Source organism: Cephus cinctus, unplaced genomic scaffold (assembly GCF_000341935.2).
Source record: "Cephus cinctus unplaced genomic scaffold, Ccin1 Ccin1_scaffold0076, whole genome shotgun sequence".
NCBI classification, from domain to species: Eukaryota; Metazoa; Arthropoda; class Insecta; order Hymenoptera; family Cephidae; genus Cephus; species Cephus cinctus.
In genome coordinates this window covers 439,662-459,058 of record NW_014332817.1, presented here as the reverse complement: position 1 = coordinate 459,058, position 19,397 = coordinate 439,662, and the positions used below count along the sequence as shown (strand labels likewise).

General features: G+C 36.1%; 3 protein-coding genes across 8 annotated transcripts; 2 read left to right on the top strand and 1 right to left on the bottom strand.

Moving 5' to 3' along the window:
- Positions 1-2,347: 2,347 nt before the first annotated feature.
- LOC107269622 (SUN domain-containing ossification factor) lies at positions 2,348-16,226 on the bottom strand. Of its 5 annotated transcripts, XM_025087233.1 has the most exons (7): positions 15,375-15,951; positions 14,641-14,851; positions 13,577-13,698; positions 7,153-7,841; positions 4,936-7,028; positions 3,527-4,858; positions 2,348-2,774 (listed from the first exon to the last, which is right to left on the bottom strand). In XM_025087233.1, exons 1-7 carry the CDS (start codon positions 15,431-15,433, stop codon positions 2,769-2,771), a joined length of 4,512 nt encoding a protein of 1,503 aa, XP_024943001.1. In that variant the 5' UTR covers positions 15,434-15,951; the 3' UTR covers positions 2,348-2,768. The 5 variants fall into 5 exon arrangements, with proteins under 5 accessions (XP_024943001.1, XP_024943011.1, XP_015599191.1 ...); XM_025087243.1 differs by lacking the exon at positions 15,375-15,951 and adding an exon at positions 16,191-16,226 and having other exon boundaries at positions 2,348-4,858; XM_015743705.2 differs by having other exon boundaries at positions 2,348-4,858; positions 15,375-15,950.
- Positions 9,490-10,999, top strand: LOC107269692. Its single transcript, XM_015743840.2, has 3 exons — positions 9,490-9,813; positions 9,885-10,052; positions 10,120-10,999. Exons 1-3 carry the CDS (start codon positions 9,724-9,726, stop codon positions 10,321-10,323), a joined length of 462 nt encoding a protein of 153 aa, XP_015599326.1. The 5' UTR covers positions 9,490-9,723; the 3' UTR covers positions 10,324-10,999.
- On the top strand, positions 16,219-19,244 carry LOC107270248 (cytochrome P450 4C1). 2 transcript variants are annotated; one of them, XM_015745108.2, is made up of 11 exons: positions 16,219-16,322; positions 16,404-16,454; positions 16,525-16,698; positions 16,799-16,914; positions 17,344-17,434; positions 17,507-17,695; positions 17,770-17,842; positions 17,918-18,044; positions 18,121-18,276; positions 18,338-18,575; positions 18,651-19,244. In XM_015745108.2, the coding sequence occupies exons 2-11, from the start codon at positions 16,406-16,408 to the stop codon at positions 18,998-19,000; spliced, it is 1,563 nt and encodes a 520-aa protein (XP_015600594.1). In that variant the 5' UTR covers positions 16,219-16,322; positions 16,404-16,405; the 3' UTR covers positions 19,001-19,244. The 2 variants fall into 2 exon arrangements, with proteins under 2 accessions (XP_015600594.1, XP_015600585.1); XM_015745099.2 differs by lacking the exon at positions 16,219-16,322 and having other exon boundaries at positions 16,335-16,454.
- Positions 19,245-19,397: the final 153 nt, after the last annotated feature.

Here is a 19,397-nt window from a genome sequence, read left to right as displayed (position 1 = left end):
TCAAACAAAATTTCATAAGTGATTTCTCCACAAATATTAAAACACACTAAGAATAAAGTATGTTTGGGCTACCAGGAATTTCATTCTGTTAGGAGATCAGACTGCAAGGAAATGATTGCAGGAACGTAACGTGAGCTGTATATTATTAGTAAATTAATAATCATAATTACAATGTATTTACTATACTCTATACCCTCAATTTCCTTATCATTCCAAAACGGAGGAAATCACGAAGAAGAGAATTGCAATCTCGACGCAGGCCTAACATTCATTGTCATTACAGGACGTAAAATGATTTAGGCTTAGGATAACGATAATTGCTCAAAAAAATATAACTGTTAATTATTACTATAACAATTAAAATTAATGGCAATAATAATGATGACAATAATAAGGATGTATGGATAAAAGCAATAAAATTAATCTGAATAATTGGATGGATGATCTATGACGAACAAATTATAGTGAAACTTGATCAAGAAATTCATTTGTTAATTAACTAGCTAAATATGGTCTTTAAATGCATATTAAGTTGTAGAACAGTATCCAATTATAATTTAAGTCTTTATATGACTGCTGCTGTTAATTATCATTCTTGTTTCTTATCTATTTATCTTTTACTTTGTCCCTTTTCCAGTCACCTATTGTTATTCGCATTTCAGCTTCATACCATAACACAAATCGCATAAGTAATGTATCACAGCGTATATTACAAAGTACATTTTTCATACAATTAGGCAATGTAACTATACCGCAGACCCCTTTGCTGGCATATTCTATTAATTACATGAAAATGAAATATAATTATAAACACTCCTATTAAGATATAATGGTCTACGAAGGAATAGTGTTTAATTTTTTAACTGAAAATACTTACCTACTTCAACAGACTTGAACAATAATACCATAGAATAAAAATTGCCAATAATCAATACAAAAAAAGTGACAAAGGAGAGCGACGCATTGAATTACTTGTCCTGTTCAAGAAAGAAAATCAGTTAATTTTCCTTTTGTTCAATAGTTTATATAATTATGAGAACTATAATTGATTACGCGATTCATGAGTTATTAAATAATGATGACAATATGTTAATTCAATTAATCTGAAAATCATGAACAATGGTACAGAAAATATAGAAATGATAAATGATATAAGTTTGAAGCATAACGATATAAAAATAACAATGACGATCAATGACTCTCGATATAGATTAGTACTATTATTTTGTATTTTCTTGAATTCTGCCTAGAAAAAGGGCCTGAGCAAACGATGGACATTCGCATGCACACTTTAATATTTTGATGATAACTGATATTTTCGAAGTGGATTTTGGGACGTCCTACATTAATGTATTTTCCAGCAAAAGAAAACTGATTTTATATATACAGGGTGTGCCAAAATTACCTGACCAACGGGGTATGGCGGTGTTCGGGAGGCACCACTGATCACGAAAATGACCTTCCTCTTGTCCGGAAGGTCATAGTTTTTAAATGGAAGCAGGTCAAAGTTGACCAATCATAGCGAGGCGTCACGAGAAACGTAGGCACCTACGAACTCTGAGTTTTCTTCCCTCGCTTTTGTTTCTCGGTGGCTTCTTTCTTGTTTCTTGTTTCCAATAGGCATGTCTTCGGCTGACGTCATCATGCCCGAAGCCACTGAGAAACAGAAGCGAGGAAAGAAAACTCAGAGTTCGTAGGTGCCTACGTTTCTCTTGACGCATCCCTCTTATTGGTCAACTTTGACCTGCTCCCATTTAAAAACTATGACTTTCCGGACAAAAGGAAGGTCATTTTCGTGATCAGTAGTGCCTCCCGAACACCGCCATACCCCGTTGGTCAGGTAATTTTGGGACACCCTGTATATACATATATATATATATATATATTTGTTGCAAGATTGAACAACAAATATGATCTCTTAATTGTCTCCAAGAAGTATCAATTATTAACTGATTAATTCGAATGCAATAATTTTAATAATTTATATTATTTGATTTAACGTTAAATTGTTCTAAGCGTCCCTCGATATGAGATTGGCAATTATTCAATTTTCATTGAATTCAGTTTATGCAGAGCGACGCGGGCGATTAATAATTCTTCTATAATTTATGATAACACATGTGGTACCACGTACTGACAATATTCTTTTTTTAGTCACATAGCGACGATACGAAGATTATTGGAGTGATGATATTTTTCCATTTTAAGGAACATTGGACAATTTTAAACTCGTTATAATCGCCTATCCTCGAGATAGTGAGCACTTGATTTTCTTTGGTACATAATTAAATTAGAATATAAGAAACCGAATGAATACACAGCCGAATAACAGTGTGAAATGACCAAATAAAGGTATATCAATATTTAATATATAAAATTCGACCTGCTGTATTTATAACCACATAGTGGCATGTTGCCGGCAGCTGCTTCTTATATAACATAATTTAATTTAATAACTTATCTATCCTAGGGATAAACTATCGTTTAAAACGTCCATTTTTTTATAGATTTTTCCTGCGAGAGCCGATACTAGATCCTAAGTGATACTGTCAGCCATCCAGACCTCTTTCAATAAAATTATATTATACAAACTTATGTAACAGTTAAATATTAAAATGGGAGGAAACATTTTGTAATCGCAATGTTCGTCAGCACACGTTGTATACTTTTAATTCACCCTGTTCCAATAGGAGTGGACTATTAATTAGATCCTCTGTTGAGTGGGAAAACAATTCCTACGATATATCTGGCGCTCGTGGCCCGAGTAATTAAGTCTGAAACAAATATCTATCAGTTTTACATTTTCATGACTGTAATCATAACGTTTGTCTATGAGTACACATTAATTAGATTCATGAATGACATGAACTACCTTTATAAATAGCATGATAGCAATTAAAAAATAATAATCCTACTGCTTCCTATTTAAGGAGTGAAATTTGTTCGACTGGTCCACTTGTGCATAATGTTCTTTAAATTAATAAGCGGCATACTTCATACATGTTGCTTGGTATACATTACATATCACACTTTACCCCACTACTAGAAGCACTTTGGCTATACTGTGAAATCATTATTATCATGACTTTACAATCATTCCTTGTGTTTAAGCATTCTAGCTAATAAACCTTCTGACTTGGTTATTCTTTTATTGGCTATAATAAATATATAACTTGCGTCTTGCGTTCCTACTTGCGCCTAGCTTTTATATTCCCATAAATATACTTGCTCTTCACTTTAAATATTTAACACTAATATCGATAAGCTGAGATATTTATGATAGCTCTTTATAAGCATGTCCAAACACTTTAATTGGATAAACTTCTCACAAAGTCATATACGAATATCTCTAAGTATATCGACAGATCGCAAAAGTCCCTAGTTCTCGAAAATGTTCTTCTCTAGTTTCAATGAACGACACTCTAATAGTCGCACGGCTATTACAAGATAAAAATTGTCCGATAAGGAAGTACTCGAGCATCAAATTACTAACGAACCACTACTTCAATCAAAAAAGCTTCCTCACCATTTTCTTAAGTCCTGTACTCTTTTTATCTTTTCTTACTCTCGTAGGACTTGAACTACCACTACTGGCCTCATCACTATCTTCCTGACGGCCATTGGCTGCATTTCCATTGGGCTCTGTGTTACTGTCATTTTCTTTAAGAATACGTGAACTCGTTGAACTTTCCTGACTAGACCTACTGCTCGAATTCTTCGAGTACCATCCCCAATCAGAGCGTGTAAGCGCCACCTCCTCCGGCTGTCCTGATGGACGTCTTTTATTTCTCATCTCCAGAGCCGTCTTCATAAAGGACGGCGAGGATAACTTAGTACTTTTTAAAATTCCGCCAGGCTGGCCGAAGGTCTCCTTGGAGACAATGTTTTCATCTAAACGATATTCAGATACTGTCTGTAAACGATCACCCGTCGCTAACGAATTTTTATCGTTGGGATTCATCGTTTTGAAATCTCGCCTCCATTCCTGAATATCATCGGCGTGCTTAATCTCCGGGGATGAGCTGCGATCATGATAAACTACTTCGTCGAGATTATCTTCACTGTAACGATTAAATGGTTTCTCTATTAATGAAGATTCTGTTCTTATGCAACGTCCACTATTTCGTCCGCCATCTGACTGGCTTGATAAACTTGATTGAGGCCCACGACCTCCCGGTGTGATGTCTTCCACTCTAACTAAAGCATTTGTTCGGACTTCGGCGTTTCTACGGAGAGGTTCAACTCTCGATGTTCCACATCCAGTAGACCCAACTCTAGTCGTAGAATTAACATTGTCACGCTTACGTTTCCGTTTCTTCTTTTTCTCCATGTCACCGTTCTGGCCACGGTGCTCCATCATTAATTCCTGATAAGAGTCGATAATTTTTGAAGCTATTTCACTAGGTCTTCTGTTCCTCTTAGACTTTGACGTGATGGACGTCGCATAGGTTGTGTCACCAACGCTTTTCCGTCGAAGAACCTCCTTTTCTTCTGAGGATCTATCGTCTTCCATTTCCAAGTCGCTGGACCTTCGACAGTACGAAAGAATCAGGACGACCACTGTGATCTCAATGCAGATGAGAATTAGATGTTGACCAATTGTCGAAAATCTATCGCGCCAACTGTCACGATCATAAAGGAGGGTTTTGACCGACTCTGAGAGACTCAGTACCTCTTGCTTCAACAATTCAATTTCTTCCAGCCGTTTCAATTCGCGGTCCTCAGTTTTACGCGATTCTTCGCCCATGGCTGCCACAGCACGTTCTAAGGATCGTTGCATTTCTTCTACCTGCTTCTTGTAGCGTCGACTAAGTTCCTCAAGATACTGCCCACTTAGAGACATGTTTCTTTCGAGAGCCTAGAAAAATCAAGAAAGGAAACGTTTATATATAATAGTCAACCATGAATAATAAATGCTTGTATTCCCTTACTCACCTTAATCCTATTAGACAATCTCAGGAACACGGATTCCTTTTGCTGAGGACTGTAACTTGCAGCCGGTTGTGATACTGAAGCTGAACTCGCTGAAGGGTTATTGTGCAATGCAGCTGAATCTCCCTCAAAATCTTTCAAATCTGATAAGAGCGTATCAAAGGACAATTGATCCTTAACATCCTGATCCGTTGGTTCTACTTTACCAGGAGTTTGCTGCTTGACCTCCTGTTCAGATGTTTCTGTCCGCATTGATTGCGGCACAGTATCAGAGGAACCATCAGCATTATTAATAACTGGAGCATTCGCAGTAGCATCGCTGAGAACACCCTGATTTTTATCAGCATTAGATGGCAAAATTGCGGTCATCATTTGCGAGACTGTTTCTACAGAGGCATCCAAAATTCCTAAATCCTCAGGAACAGCCTTCCAGCTACTAGCAGAACCGAAGGTTCCCAATGGTGACGGGGTAGTCAGTACTTCCGGTTGAGCAATTCCATCCGGAGGATGCTTACTTGACTCAAGTACAGGTGCAGAAGATTCCCTCTTCGGGTCCTTCTTGCTCAATGTCCTGGTGGGCTTAATCTGTGAAGCGAGACCTTCCTGAGCCGGTGCTATTGGCAATGTTTCCTGAGTTTTTTTTGAGTTGTCGACGTTCTCTTGAGGATCATGAGATTTATGACGTGATTCTCCTATTGGCGACGAGGATACCGATGCCATGTATGAGGGTGTCGGTTGCATTGTTTGAGAGTCACTGGGAGTCGACTGTAAAATAGGCGATGGGTCGGCATTGAGAGCTTTGTCTGAGAGAGGCATAGAATTTTTCGAATTCATAGTACTCTGAGCAGAGTTTGCGCCATTTGTACCGGAAAGGGTTGCACTTTCATTGGCATCCGGTCCAGCTATGCCAATTTTCTTTTTCGGTAGTGCATTGTCGGATGTATTTTGGAGAGCTTCGTAGCTTACATTAAGCACGAGCTTTCTTTCATTTGTTGCTAGCACATTACACAGAGCCATGATACATTCTGGAGGAAAGACAGAACTTAGAAAGCTCGCCTGTAGATTCATGGGGACATTAAGAGACACTTTGTTAATATTATTATTAATGATGTTTCCCGATTCTTCGATTCCCGTATCACCTTTCACATTAACCTTAGAATCAGGTGTCGCTCCGACGTTTGTACAAATGTTATTATTGCGTAAGGTCTCCTTAACAAAATTAATTTTTATCAGCGAATCAAGATATTGTCCTCTGCAGCTGATTAGTTGAAACACACGTGCAAACTGTTTATCGGTACAGTTGTTGCAAACGATCGTGTACCTAGGTGTTATGCAAGTTGCAAAGGAACTTTCTAAAATATTACTCTCAATGTTCTCCTGTATCTTCGTGATATTATTGTGGCTAAGGTTACCACTTTTCACAAGGACCTCAGCAGCTTTTTTAACGATACTCAATACCGCGTCCCGCGCACTACCAAAAAGATTTCGTGATGGCTCGCCATGAGTTCCATCGAGGTTCTCTTCGTCGTCCTCGTCGTCATCCTCAGTGACTGCATTGGGTTCCCGGACGTGACTGTCAGATTCCGTTTCCGTTTCAAGCACTTCAAACTCACTAGTGCCATACGCCCGAAATAAGGAGATAGGACAAAAGTGTTCTGCACCGTAGTGAGAGTGTAACTCGACTTTAATAAATTTACCAAAGAGCTGAGGATGAAGTGGAAAGCTTTGTATGTCTCTCTCGTCCTTAGCAGTAAACTGGCCGACCGGGCTCCAATCTCTAGTAGGAAAACGATCACTGACAAAGACTGAAAAATCCTTGGGGGATGAGCTAAAAAGCTCGAAGTTGGCCAGTTCGATCTTCTTCGCCTGTATCGCCTCGCAAAGCTCCACGACGAACCAGACTCTAGACGTGCACGTATTCAGCATGTACTCATCGCGCGTGGATGCCAAAACACTCTTGGCACTTCGTGCTTCCGGATTGACGGCAACGATCTTAGCACCGCAGTCAGGCGATGCGTAGTTCTTCGAACGAACTTTCATACCACCTACAGTCCTGGTTGGTCCCCCAGGATTCTGTATCGAGGCATTTGGGTGTGCTACAACATAAACATACAGATAGGATTAATGAAGTTATTCTTGACAGACATAATCACATGATCAAAAGATCACTGAAATTGTCTGAAAATCTAATCACGTTATCTAGGTATGATTGATGCTTACTCTTCTTCTTTTCAGCTTCTTCCAATCGCCGCTGAGCCCATTCGCTAAAAGATGGAATATCCTCATGAGGATCGGTAGAACCGGAAGCAACGAGTCCGTCCATTATAACAGCTGCTGCTTCATCGCTACCTTCCCCAACGAGTCTCGCCCTGGCTGCACTATCATTCAGCTCGGGTGCCGTCGTCAGAGCATCAGCCTCGACCTTCCGGATATTCTCCGCAAGCTCCTCCTCTTCGGAAATTTCAACACTTCCTCCATCCTTTCTGCTAATTTGTTCACCCCTGTCACCAGGAACTACCTTTAGCTCTATCTTTCCTTCAGAGCTTCCTAACCCCTCGTTCTGAACTAGGTGCTCATTCGAAGAGCTGGTTCTGTCTTCGTTCCCAGGTTTCTGGTGAGCTCTGACAGTAACAACCGCTTCAGAAAGAACCTCGGCAATGACAGGATCATCCTGATGAATAGTTTCATTCTGCTGATCATCATGCAGGACGGACTTGGACGTTTCACTCGATGCTGGTTGACCAATCTGATCTTCTCCTCGGATGGAACTCGTCGACAGAGTAACATTGGTCAATGGCAATGATTTGCCATGAAACTCTGAACTGATTCTAGGATCGGCTAGACTCTGAAGTTCAGCTGCTGCTGTATCAACCAACGTAAGTACAACAGACTGCCCGGTTTCTAATATGCTGTAACAAAAGAAAATTCCCATTAATTCTCCCCAATCCTTCAACAATATCAAAACCCAAGTTCAAAAATCTGAAATAAAATTGCAATTATTCCCTCAAATCGATCTAACGTAAAGTGGCTTCAGATAATTTGTGAGTTCATAGTCTTATTAAATAATCTCACCGACAATACAAGCTGCTGGGGATGCACCATAATGCCACTACTATCATGAGATAGAAAACAGCAGCCTGCAGAAGCTGTCTCAGCGATCCAAATTCTTCAGTTGAACTTTCTATCCAGTATATAGGACACGTGTTACCTTTAATTCTCCCTTTAGCCATTGTCATTCAATTTTAGCACCATCAATACTACTGGACACTACTTCTTACTGTCCAAGTTACAATAGACTCCTTGTGCGACAAACAGTCACAGTTCTGCGAGTTTCAATCCAAAAGTTTTGCACTCGTCCATTTTACACATTATCTTTAAGTCACTTCTTCACTGAACTGTTATGTGAGTAGCTGCGACATTTACAGAATCTATAAGACTAAAGAATCGAACATCAATGCCACTACAAAAAATTATAAGTATTCACAATCGAACTCATGTATTAGTATTGCTATATATACTAAATCACTTTTTCAGAGCCAAATACCGATAACTGATAATCGATTCATGTAAAAGTGCGCATGGTCTATATGTGCGAATAACCATTGCGGCTGATAAGGCCTTGTCGCTGATTTTATATGTGAATTAAGAAATATATATCCGGTATTCAGTGTTAATGTTCTATAAAAATTATGACAGTTCAAGGGTTACAGATATCATATTCATTTCCGTCGGATCTTCCGAATCCTCCATTTCCTGTGAAGCGCTAAGGGTACGTTTCAAATGAAAAGCTTACAAAATAATTCTAATTCTCTTGACATCTAACGACGATAACCCAGTGCAAGTATTTTTCACTGGTTACGCGCGCGTTAAAGAATTCTTAATGATTTTCTTTTTAATAACCGTGCTTTTCGCGGCCCACGTTCAATCTGCGCGCATTAGGCGAATGCGACTGAATGACGTAAAAAGAGGCGCGAAGAGGACGACGTAATTTGACGAATCAGTACGAATGACCCGAGTATAGCGTTTAATTATAATATAGTTCCAAGAATGTCAAACGAAGTGAAGTTCTGGATGATTTTTCGAAAGACTGACATACTGAACCTTGATGTATTTTTATATGACGGAAGTACATAAGGAGATAGTTCAAAAGTTCAACACGTGCGAAGTTACTAATTTTAAGAAGGGGAAAAAAAATAAAACTGTAATACTTGTAGAACATTATTGTAACGTGACTGATCAAGTCAAATGACGGGTCACCGAACGAAATGATGTAAATTTTACATAAACTGCACAATTTTGCATAGATGTTATGTGAATATACATCGGTATCAGTAATTGCATAGGTATCGGTAATAATAGCAGCTGCTAATTAACTTTTCAGCACATGACACTTGCATGCAAATACACTGTACTATAATTTTGTTCACGGGCGTGACGATCTAGGTGCGAGAAATTCCTGTGATCGTGAGAATCAGAATCATGTATTGCAATTATGAATGAAATGTATGTAAGACGAAGGAAGCGAGGAGTTAGTCGTCTCTTAACGAGTCAAATGCAGCCAACTAGAAGTCGAGCGAACGTCGCAACGACCGGTCGAGACTGTGTGGGTATCGAAGGCAAGAAAAAAAAAAAGTTTTTTTCCAAAAATATCGCAAATTGAAAATTAATCTTAACGATTACTTAAAACACACAAAAAAGTTGGCAGTCGTGTAAATTAGTCGGTGTCAAAAAAATTGCAATAAAGATAAACCGTCTGGATCGTTATAAACGCTAATTACACGGAGATAAAAAATGAACGAGGCGAGCACGACTCATGATGTTCCATCGAGATTTAAAAAATATTTAAAGAAATCGTCATTTTATTGCAAAATCGTCGAATTGGTAAGATAATGTAATTTTTTTTTAAATAATCGCGCAACGCTACTTCCACTCTTATTCATTTTTTCATACAGATTCTACTCGTAATATCGATCGGCCTGATCGTGGATCCCCTGAACAGTGATATGGAAATAAATAAAAATCATGCCGCCATTATCTATACGTCAATTTGCGGTTATATACTGATAAACACTATAATAATATTGTCTTATTTACTTGGCGAGCGTCAGCCTAAGAAAACGGTGAGTGTGGTAAAAAAAAATTTGGTATTTCGAAAAACAGTATTTTTTTTTCACTTTTTTCTTTTAGTCCATCGTATTTTCGACAATGGGTGCAATACTGAGCTGCGTCGCTGGACTGATTTTGATTCACGATTGGGATACCTATCAGGATAACCTGATTTCAAAATATTCATCGCAGTATTTAAATCAAATGTTGTCCAGTGGAATTTTTGCCATTTTGGCCATTCCGTTTTTTATTCTTGACGCTTATTTTACTAACAAGTATCAATGACGTGCTGCCATGTTGCACTGATTGCTACGATTCTTCGATCGCACGGGAGGTAACGCTTAATAAATCACTCGGACGAGGAAATGACTTGCCATTAAAATTAATATATTACAATTAATTACAATTAATACATAAGACTATCAAGATTTTCATTATTTCATATGATCGATTTAATAAAATCGTACGAGTGTTTACAGTAAATTGTGACCATGTATGATATTACAGCTGGAATATCAATTTTTGTTAACTTAATGATTATTAAAGAAAACTTTTATCTCGAACGACGCCAATACGAGAACGTGATGCTTTACAAGATTGACGTGGCATCACGAATACGAGGGGCGTGAAACGTGTTAAAAGATAACAGAAGGAAGTTAAACGAAAAGGATAAAAGAAAAAAAAAAGTGAAAATAGTTACAGATCGGGAATTGAACCGTAGCCAAAAAATGTGTAGTTTGTCACCGAGCCAATATACAGGGTGATCAGATTATAAATGGTCTCAAATTCTGATCAACAAATAATTCAAATTAACGATACACAGCATGAGGATTCATAAGCATATATAAGAATTTGTCTCCGAAAATACTGCTATAACGTACAAAAACATGTAGGGTGAACTAAAATTTCATTGTATATATATCGACCGAGTCATTAAAAAAAAAAAAACTTACTCGAAAAATAGTACAGAACTTTATGAAAATTTTCTCCGCACGCAATTAAAAATCGACTGTAGAGAATTACAAAATTAATAAAAATCCCAAAATTCTTTTCAGCTTTTACTTTCGCAAAATCTTGAATAACCGTGAGAAAGACACTCGACGATTTCGGATGATACACAAGAACAAGTTAATTTATCAATTAGGATTTCTGTGTCACGGGAAAGTACGCGTAAGGTATACACGCGCGACATAGCAAGGCAATTGCAAATATATCCGTATCGGTGAACGTCGGAGTAACGACTGGCGTTGAACATTTACCGACGTCGTCAGGAAGCCGCTATTCCGTATCTCTGCACCACCATATAGTTTCTACCTGGCGGCGTGAATTTGTTCAAAGCGAAAATGTGTATAATTGACAACTTGGATATAGTAGGTAAGCGAGTAAGAAGCAGATAAATATTCGATACGGAACGGAGTGAAAACGTCGGCAACGGGGTCGAAAAAGCCGAGAGGGATGTCAGCGAGTTTGAAGACTTTTATGTGCGAGAAATTTCCCCATGAATTGACGACATGAAATTTCTACGAGAAGTAAGAATTGCATGAAATCCGTTACAACGAGAGATCAAAGCACTGGGCAACTGAGCACCACGTTAAATCTCACCACTCTTTACACTCTGTCTGCTTTCCACAACCATTTTTGTTCATACAATAAAAACATCTCTTACTGGTTTCACCAGCTCATTCCTAATGTATCTACAGTAGACAAAAAGATATTACCAATTGAACTTGCTGTGTACATCTGCAATGTGAAAAGTTAAAAAAATTTTTTTTTAATTATTTTAAATTCACGCATCGTCGATATCGTCAATGTATTGTTACGAATAACGACCTAATTGCAGACTGCAACGATGTCTACTCCAAGAATCAAGAGACAGTGAAATTCCCCATGTACGTTTGTAACGAAAAATAATCAGCCAAATGTAAGATCGGTCGACTAGGATGACTACACGAAAACAATGCGAGTAATGACGCAAATGAAATAATTCAAATTCATTAAAGTCATCGGCACTTATTTGAGCGTTGCTTGAAAAATTGTCAAGCTGATATAAATACACAATATATGCTAAACTAAATCGAATTGGTTAATACCGATGTCTTATTATCGATATCGAAGTGTTTATCGATTAATCGACAAGGAAGAATTGCTTTTCTGTGTACAGAAAAGTCAGCTACCAAATGCGTTGCGCACATTCTACGTATGTCGAAAACCTTGAGTGAGTCTTCGTATTACTGAGGTCGTGTTTTGCCTTATTCCTCTCAACGCGTTTTCATCCGACGGAGCAGCGGCTTTGTCTGGGAGCATCAAAACATCGTTTTCCACGTGAAAATATAATTTTATACGTTAACGCGACATTTATAGGAATAAATAAAACGTTGAATTTTACAAAAATACACCATATTGATACCTACTGAGCTTGTTGAACGTGGTACAATTTTTATTTTTTCTCAACTGGAATCGATCAGCTGTTACGTCATTCCTTAGGAGTCACGTGGGTAACGCGCTTGTTTTTCCTGGATGTTTTGTGATATTAATACCACGTGTCGAAGTTTGTAAACCATTGCGTGTGTCAACCACAAACTGATTGATATAAATGTCAAGTTTGTGTTGTTAGGTTAATTGATTCAGTTCTTATTAGTCATTACATCGTATGTTACTCATATAAGTATCGTGACTTGTGTCATTTTGATAACGTTATGTGTACTGAAAATTAGGAGAATTTATCTTGGTGATATATTTAATGGTAATGGAAATCATAAGGAATGTTCAACGTGAATTGATTATAATGAATTAATGTTAGATTCGTCTGATCTTATAAAGCACACACGCTGGATCATAATGATAAAGATTAGCGATGATAACTTAAGAAATTTTTGTTTACTTAAATAATCGTAAAGAGACTATAGACAAAGCTCTGTTTAATAGAGACAATGATGATACAACGGCTAGAAAATTATTTACTAAATGCAATACCGCACGTGCAATATCTTTAATTTAAAGTGAGACATCTTAAAACTACGGTTGAAGCATTCATAAGGTAATATTCAAATTTTCGTGTTACAGCTATGTATCTCTGCTAAATTTTCCATACGTTGTAAAAATTATAGTATTATTGCAAAAATATACTTAAAACTTTATGTTAAGTTTTACTTTATTATATGTTTAGTTTTCATTTAATTTTGTGAGTACTTTGGTTGCGACTAGTAAATGTTTGTTATTGAGTGTCAGAAATGATCATGTTTTGAGATGATGCAATAGATCATAAAATTTCTATTGGTCCCTTGTAATCACTGTAAATGCTGGTTTATGTCATTAGGCTTAAACCAATTCTCAAAATGCAACTGTTATCAAGAGTAAACGTTTCGAAAATGCCTTCACGTTATCTGCGAAAGGCATGAAATATTAGAGTCCTGATAAGATGTGCATACAATAAATTTGAATAGTGTCCATAATTATGAAAATGGATAAACGAGTAATGTATGGATGGTTCTCTTAACAGTTTTATGTAATGTAATTATATTATTTTATCAGCACTTACCCTTGTGATAAGTTAGGCTGCTGTGTAACAATTTCCGCCAGGATATCAAGGCCTTGTTCTTTTTTCAAGTTATCGTCGCTGTGTGGAGTTTCGAAATTCGACAAGTCGGAACCAACACTATTCTGAAATAGAAAATAATATTACTTTATATAATTCATTTCAAATTAGAGGGTACTGGTAATGTAACTATGCACGTTATACATAATGTAGTGCGTGGACGTACAATAAATTAACTTTGAGTCGCCATAAATTTATTGAATGAAAAAATGCTTGTATTGTAAAATTCCTCGTGTTAACATTCCAAAGTCACAGCGTGTAAATCCAGTTCCTGGTATTAAAAATTTATAGTTTTTAGACTGTTTCAACGTGATTTGACACCCACTTAAAATTATTATATAACTACAAATCTTTGTTGTAAAAATGTTGACACTTAGCTGCTTTTGAATTTTTTAAGTATTATGAAACATCCGATACACATACCTCTAATTTATTTTAAGAACACCCACACAATTTCCATAGTTATTCAAAGCAAAACACAAGTATCAAGTTACTAAAATTACTTTGTTAAAGTTTTATGCAGCGGAAGATTAAAGACTTTTAAAAAAATAGTAGAGTATAATATTTAAGATTTTGCTGTAATAGTAAAACAAAATATTAATCATATTCCACAGCATACAATGTGGGTAAGAGACCACATATGTTACTCTAATCAACAGAGGCAGATAGTTATGATACAAGGACCTGACACAAAAAAAGCCTTCCTCCGTACTACCCACTAGATTACTGAGTTACAAGTAGGAAATATTATAGAAGCTGATATGAAACACCACTGAACTGTGAAAGTAAAGGAGGTGCAGCTGGTTCATTGTATAAATAGTGAGCTTTTTATGTATTACAAAGAAGATGAATAATGGATGCTGTTGCTTTGTATTCATGCAATTTACTTATAATAATGATTGTTTTCAATAACGACTTATGCCAATATTAAATATCATTATGTAAAGATTTTTATATTTAGGAAGATATAAACTATAAACTTAATGTATGATTGAAATATAGAGTACCTTTTCCATATAATTATCCTGGTGATGAGATGTTGCCTTGTGAAGAATTTGAGTCTGCAAAGTCTCCACTGTACCAGAATCAATATATTCTTTAAGAGTATCATCTTTGGTAACATTTTCTTGCTCTCCAAAGTCTTCGCTGCTAATTAAAGTAGAAGACTGCTCTGATGATAAAACTCCTTCTGAGGTTACAATCAGGAATAAGAGTCCGCTAAAATCAGTCAGACAAACACATAATACCATAAGCTTAAATGTTGCAAATACTCATCTATAAATAATATTTGTTGAACCAAGGACTCTCCAGTATCTTATATATTTTATATAGCCTATAATACTATCCTTACAAGAAATCTTATGAAACAACTATGTATAATAAATATTAGCTATACGCCATAAATAGTTCGTACTATAGTCTTAAGTATGCCAAACTACAAGATATGTGCAAGAAATAGTCTCATTAAAGTACTAGTTTAAAAAGTAATTATTAACAATGTGAAATATGAGAATTAAAGGGAACGAATTGTACACTAATAGTACTGCTTCAAAATGATAAACAACGTTAAAATGACAAGAACCCTCAAGAAGCAGCTAATGGACCATTGCTTCTTTAAACACAGTGTTTTTTAAAGCATTTATATAAGGTGTCTGTACAAATAGAGAGCCGGTTCTCGAAATGGAGCGACAAGAGCTGTCAATTGCATGCAACCGCAGTAGACCGTACGTTATAGTCTCACCTTGATACGAAGAAGACGAAGAGAAGAGTGCAGTAAATGCACGACACACAAAACTTCATTTTTTTCGCGAAACTGTCATACTATCGAATACGATAGAAATTCATTCAAATACATGTATATTTCCCGTAACTTTCAGCACTTTCGAAAGCAACTAGCAGCGATCGCTAATCCACGGAAACCTGACGTGGTGTTACTAAAAAGCTTCCGGTCCTTAAAGGTTATGTTGTCTTTCAAATCCTTTGAAATGATATGCAATTATTGAATAATCGTACAAGTTCGCGCTCCTTATCACGCACATCGTATTTTCGAACGAGAAAACGTATTTCACGTAAGACACATGCGTTCCTATGTACAAAAGGAATTACGACTTCACGGCAATATCAGCTGATCGGTTTAGAACATGCGCACTGCCGTCTTCCCCCACGGCCAAATTTTTATGCTCTTTCTTAGTCACGTAAAACACCGCCGAAACCTTAAAAGCTGCAGGAGAATTTGTTAAAATCCTTTTACAGTCTAAGCAGCAAACATTTAATGCAATAACAGTTAATAAATATTTCAAATCCTATTAAATCCGTCTACTACTCCATTTCATATTACTATTTTGACCTTTTGTTTGAACAATCAAATAAAATTTTATATATAATATTATAATAATTATCGAATATCGTAAACGATAACAACATCGCTAAATAATGATAATATCAAAATTTAAAATTGATAATATAAATAAAATAATAAAGTGGTACTATTACTATATAGATTATAGACATATGAATGATGATAAAATATTTGTAAAACCACTTTTTACAAACGTACCTTCAACTTGAACAAAGGTTATACAATTTGAGTTTCACAACCCACAATGGAGCAAGAGCGTGCTAAAGCTATTCAAGGGAGCGTATAAGAATTTCAGAGTCAATGGTGGGGAATAAGCCAATGAGACCCAAGGTTAGGACAATTTAATTGATAAAAAAGTCGAAAGACTCTTCATAAATCAAACATTTAGTATTTATTCGTGTTTTTGAACAGACATGATTGGCGAAATGTTATACCCATCTAATGTATCATTGTTGGACACAGGTATTTTACTTCAAAGTAGTTTCCAATTAATATTTTGAATAATATCTAACTAACAATGATCATGTTTCAGGTCTATTATTAACAACAATGCTAACTGTATTATTTTTAATTTTATCTTACGAACTACTCACAAATAATCGAAGAAGCCGTCGAAGACGTTTTCTAGAACTTTCAAGAAAGTTACCAGGTCCAATGCCACTGCCTTTTATTGGTAATGCATTGAAATTCGCGTGTAAATCTAAAGGTAATTAACAAACGTGCACTTTGAATTGTATATAAGATTGTATAACAGTTAGATTCCGTTTTTTTAAATTTACATACACTAATCATTTTATTTCTCACAGAAATGTTAAATCGTTTGGAAACAATTATAATTTCTCACAGTACGAAAGAAGTTCCAATGAAACTATGGATGGGATCGGAATTATACGTGGTAGTGACAGCACCAGGAGACATTGAAGTATAACTACTGATTTATATCATTAATATATATGTATATAGACATTTTTTTTAATTTGCCATAAAAAATGGTCATTATACTGTAGATTATCTATAAGACCAATACCTGATACATTTACGATAATCCTGAGAATATTAAACTTGTCCGTGTGATCTTTATTTTTCATGTGACACACGACGCCTTGAATATGTTTTATGGTGGTGGTATAATAATTGTGATGCATAACAGGTACTGTATTTCTAACGAAACACTACTTTCGTGCATTCATATAGTCGTATTAAATAGTTTGTCAAAGACTAGTAGCACCGGGAATATTAATGTATATGCAACGTTTGAATATTGCATCACCTTCTAGAAGATTGTAGACCGCTCGCTAATAATTAATCGGCATTAAATCAATGAATATTTGACATTTTATACATATTGCAGAAAGTTTTGAATAGTCAGCAAGCCTGTTACAAAGGACGGGTGTATCGATTTCTTCATCCATTTATTGGAAATGGCTTAATAAGCGGAGATGGTATTGATTTTTGTTATAATGAATACTTTTTGTCGCAATTTATTAAATCCAAATATTTTTTTTGGAAAATAGGTAATATGTGGCGTCGACATAGGAAATTATTAACGTACACCATGACCCAAAAGGTTCTTCATGGATTTGTCAACATTTTTGATAGACACAGTCGGAAGTTAATGGATAAGTTAGAATCGCAAGCAGACGGTGGTTATGATTTTGATATTTTTCCATATATTGAAGCTTGCACTATTGATATTGTTTGCGGTTAGTATTATATTTTTTTTTTAGAACTATACTCTTATCTTTTGGTTGGGAATATTTTGGCTTTCCTGTTTTAGAAGCTGTTATGGGTCGCTTAGATGTTAATGCACAGGATAATGCAGACCAAGAGATTATTCATTATACTGCCAAGTGAGTACTGGTGTAAATCAATTGCTTTTTTTTTACATAATTATTAACTCGTACAAAATTCACGTTAATTTACAGAATGTACAAAATTATATTCGAAAGAATGACCAAAGTATGGCTGCAATCAGATTGGATATTCAATCAAACGCGCTATTATACAGAACAACAAAGAGGACGAGAAGTTATACAAAATTTTGTACATACCGTAAGATCAAGGAAAATTACAATAATAATTCAAATACAATTTAACAGAGAAGTAAAAAATCTTTTTATTTTTCCAGTGCGTCTCAGCAAAACGAAATGACCAGAACTATACACCCTTGTTAAGCAGCAATCAAAAATCAATTTTGGAACATCTCCTAGAATCATTGAAAAGTTCATCAAATTCTCTGACTGATTCAGAATTACAGGATGAAATTTACACGGTTTACATCGCAGTACGTATAGCAACATTATATAGTCTAATATAAAGGAATTCTAATAAAAAATATAATTTAGTCCCAAGACACCATAGCTCTCATAAGCAGCTTCGCAACTCTTATGCTAGGCATGCACCACGAAGCACAGGAAAAGGCAAGAAAGGAGATAGAGGAAATATTCCAAGGAGAAGATGAACCCCTCACGTCTGAATCTTTATCTCAATTGAAATACCTGGAAGCAGTTATTAAGGAGACCATTCGTCTATTTCCAATAGCACCGTTTTTAATAAGACATCTGCGTGGAGAACTTCCTCTGGGTAAATATATTTCCGGTATAAAAAATAATATCATTCTTAAAGGATCCATTCACATAATCCACAATATTTCCCTAGAGAATTGCATCTTGCCAGAAGATTGTCAAGTACTAATAGCGGCATATGTTACTCATAGAAGTGTCGATTATTGGAGAGAACCAAAGAAATTTCTACCGGAGAGATTTTCTGCAGAGGAAAGTAGTACACGGCATCCATATGCATTCATACCATTCAGCGGAGGTCCCATGTCATGCATAGGACAAAAATTTGCAATGACATGTTTGAAAGTTATACTCGCGAATCTCTTACGATGCTACAGAATCGATACCACTTGGCAAATGTCAGACTTGTTACTCAATGCAGACATTTCTGTTCGCTCCATTAATGGCTATCGTGTCTCGTTAAAACCGCACGAGAAAGCAGCTTGAAGTAAACGAACTGGAAAATCCAGATATTCAAAAAACTCTTAGAAGATCTTAGACTCACCGTAACGTTATAGTAGCATGATCTGTGATGCCTGTGCGAAACCAACGAACAATAATCCTCCTTGTTCCATCGAGCAAAATCATCATGTTAAATCCTCTTTTTGTGTTTACACCAAATACGCCTTCATAACAAGGGATGTATGACAACAAGCAGATTGTATAATAAAGTATAAGCTGATCTTCCAGATTTTTTATGAAATAATAACACGTTACTTCCTTTGATTTTTGAATAAAAAAAGCAACACGCCATACTCAGGAACAATAACTTAGTGCAATAATTAGAATTGTGATATAAATCTATATATTCATAAAATCCCATCCGGTTGCATGTAATGATTTT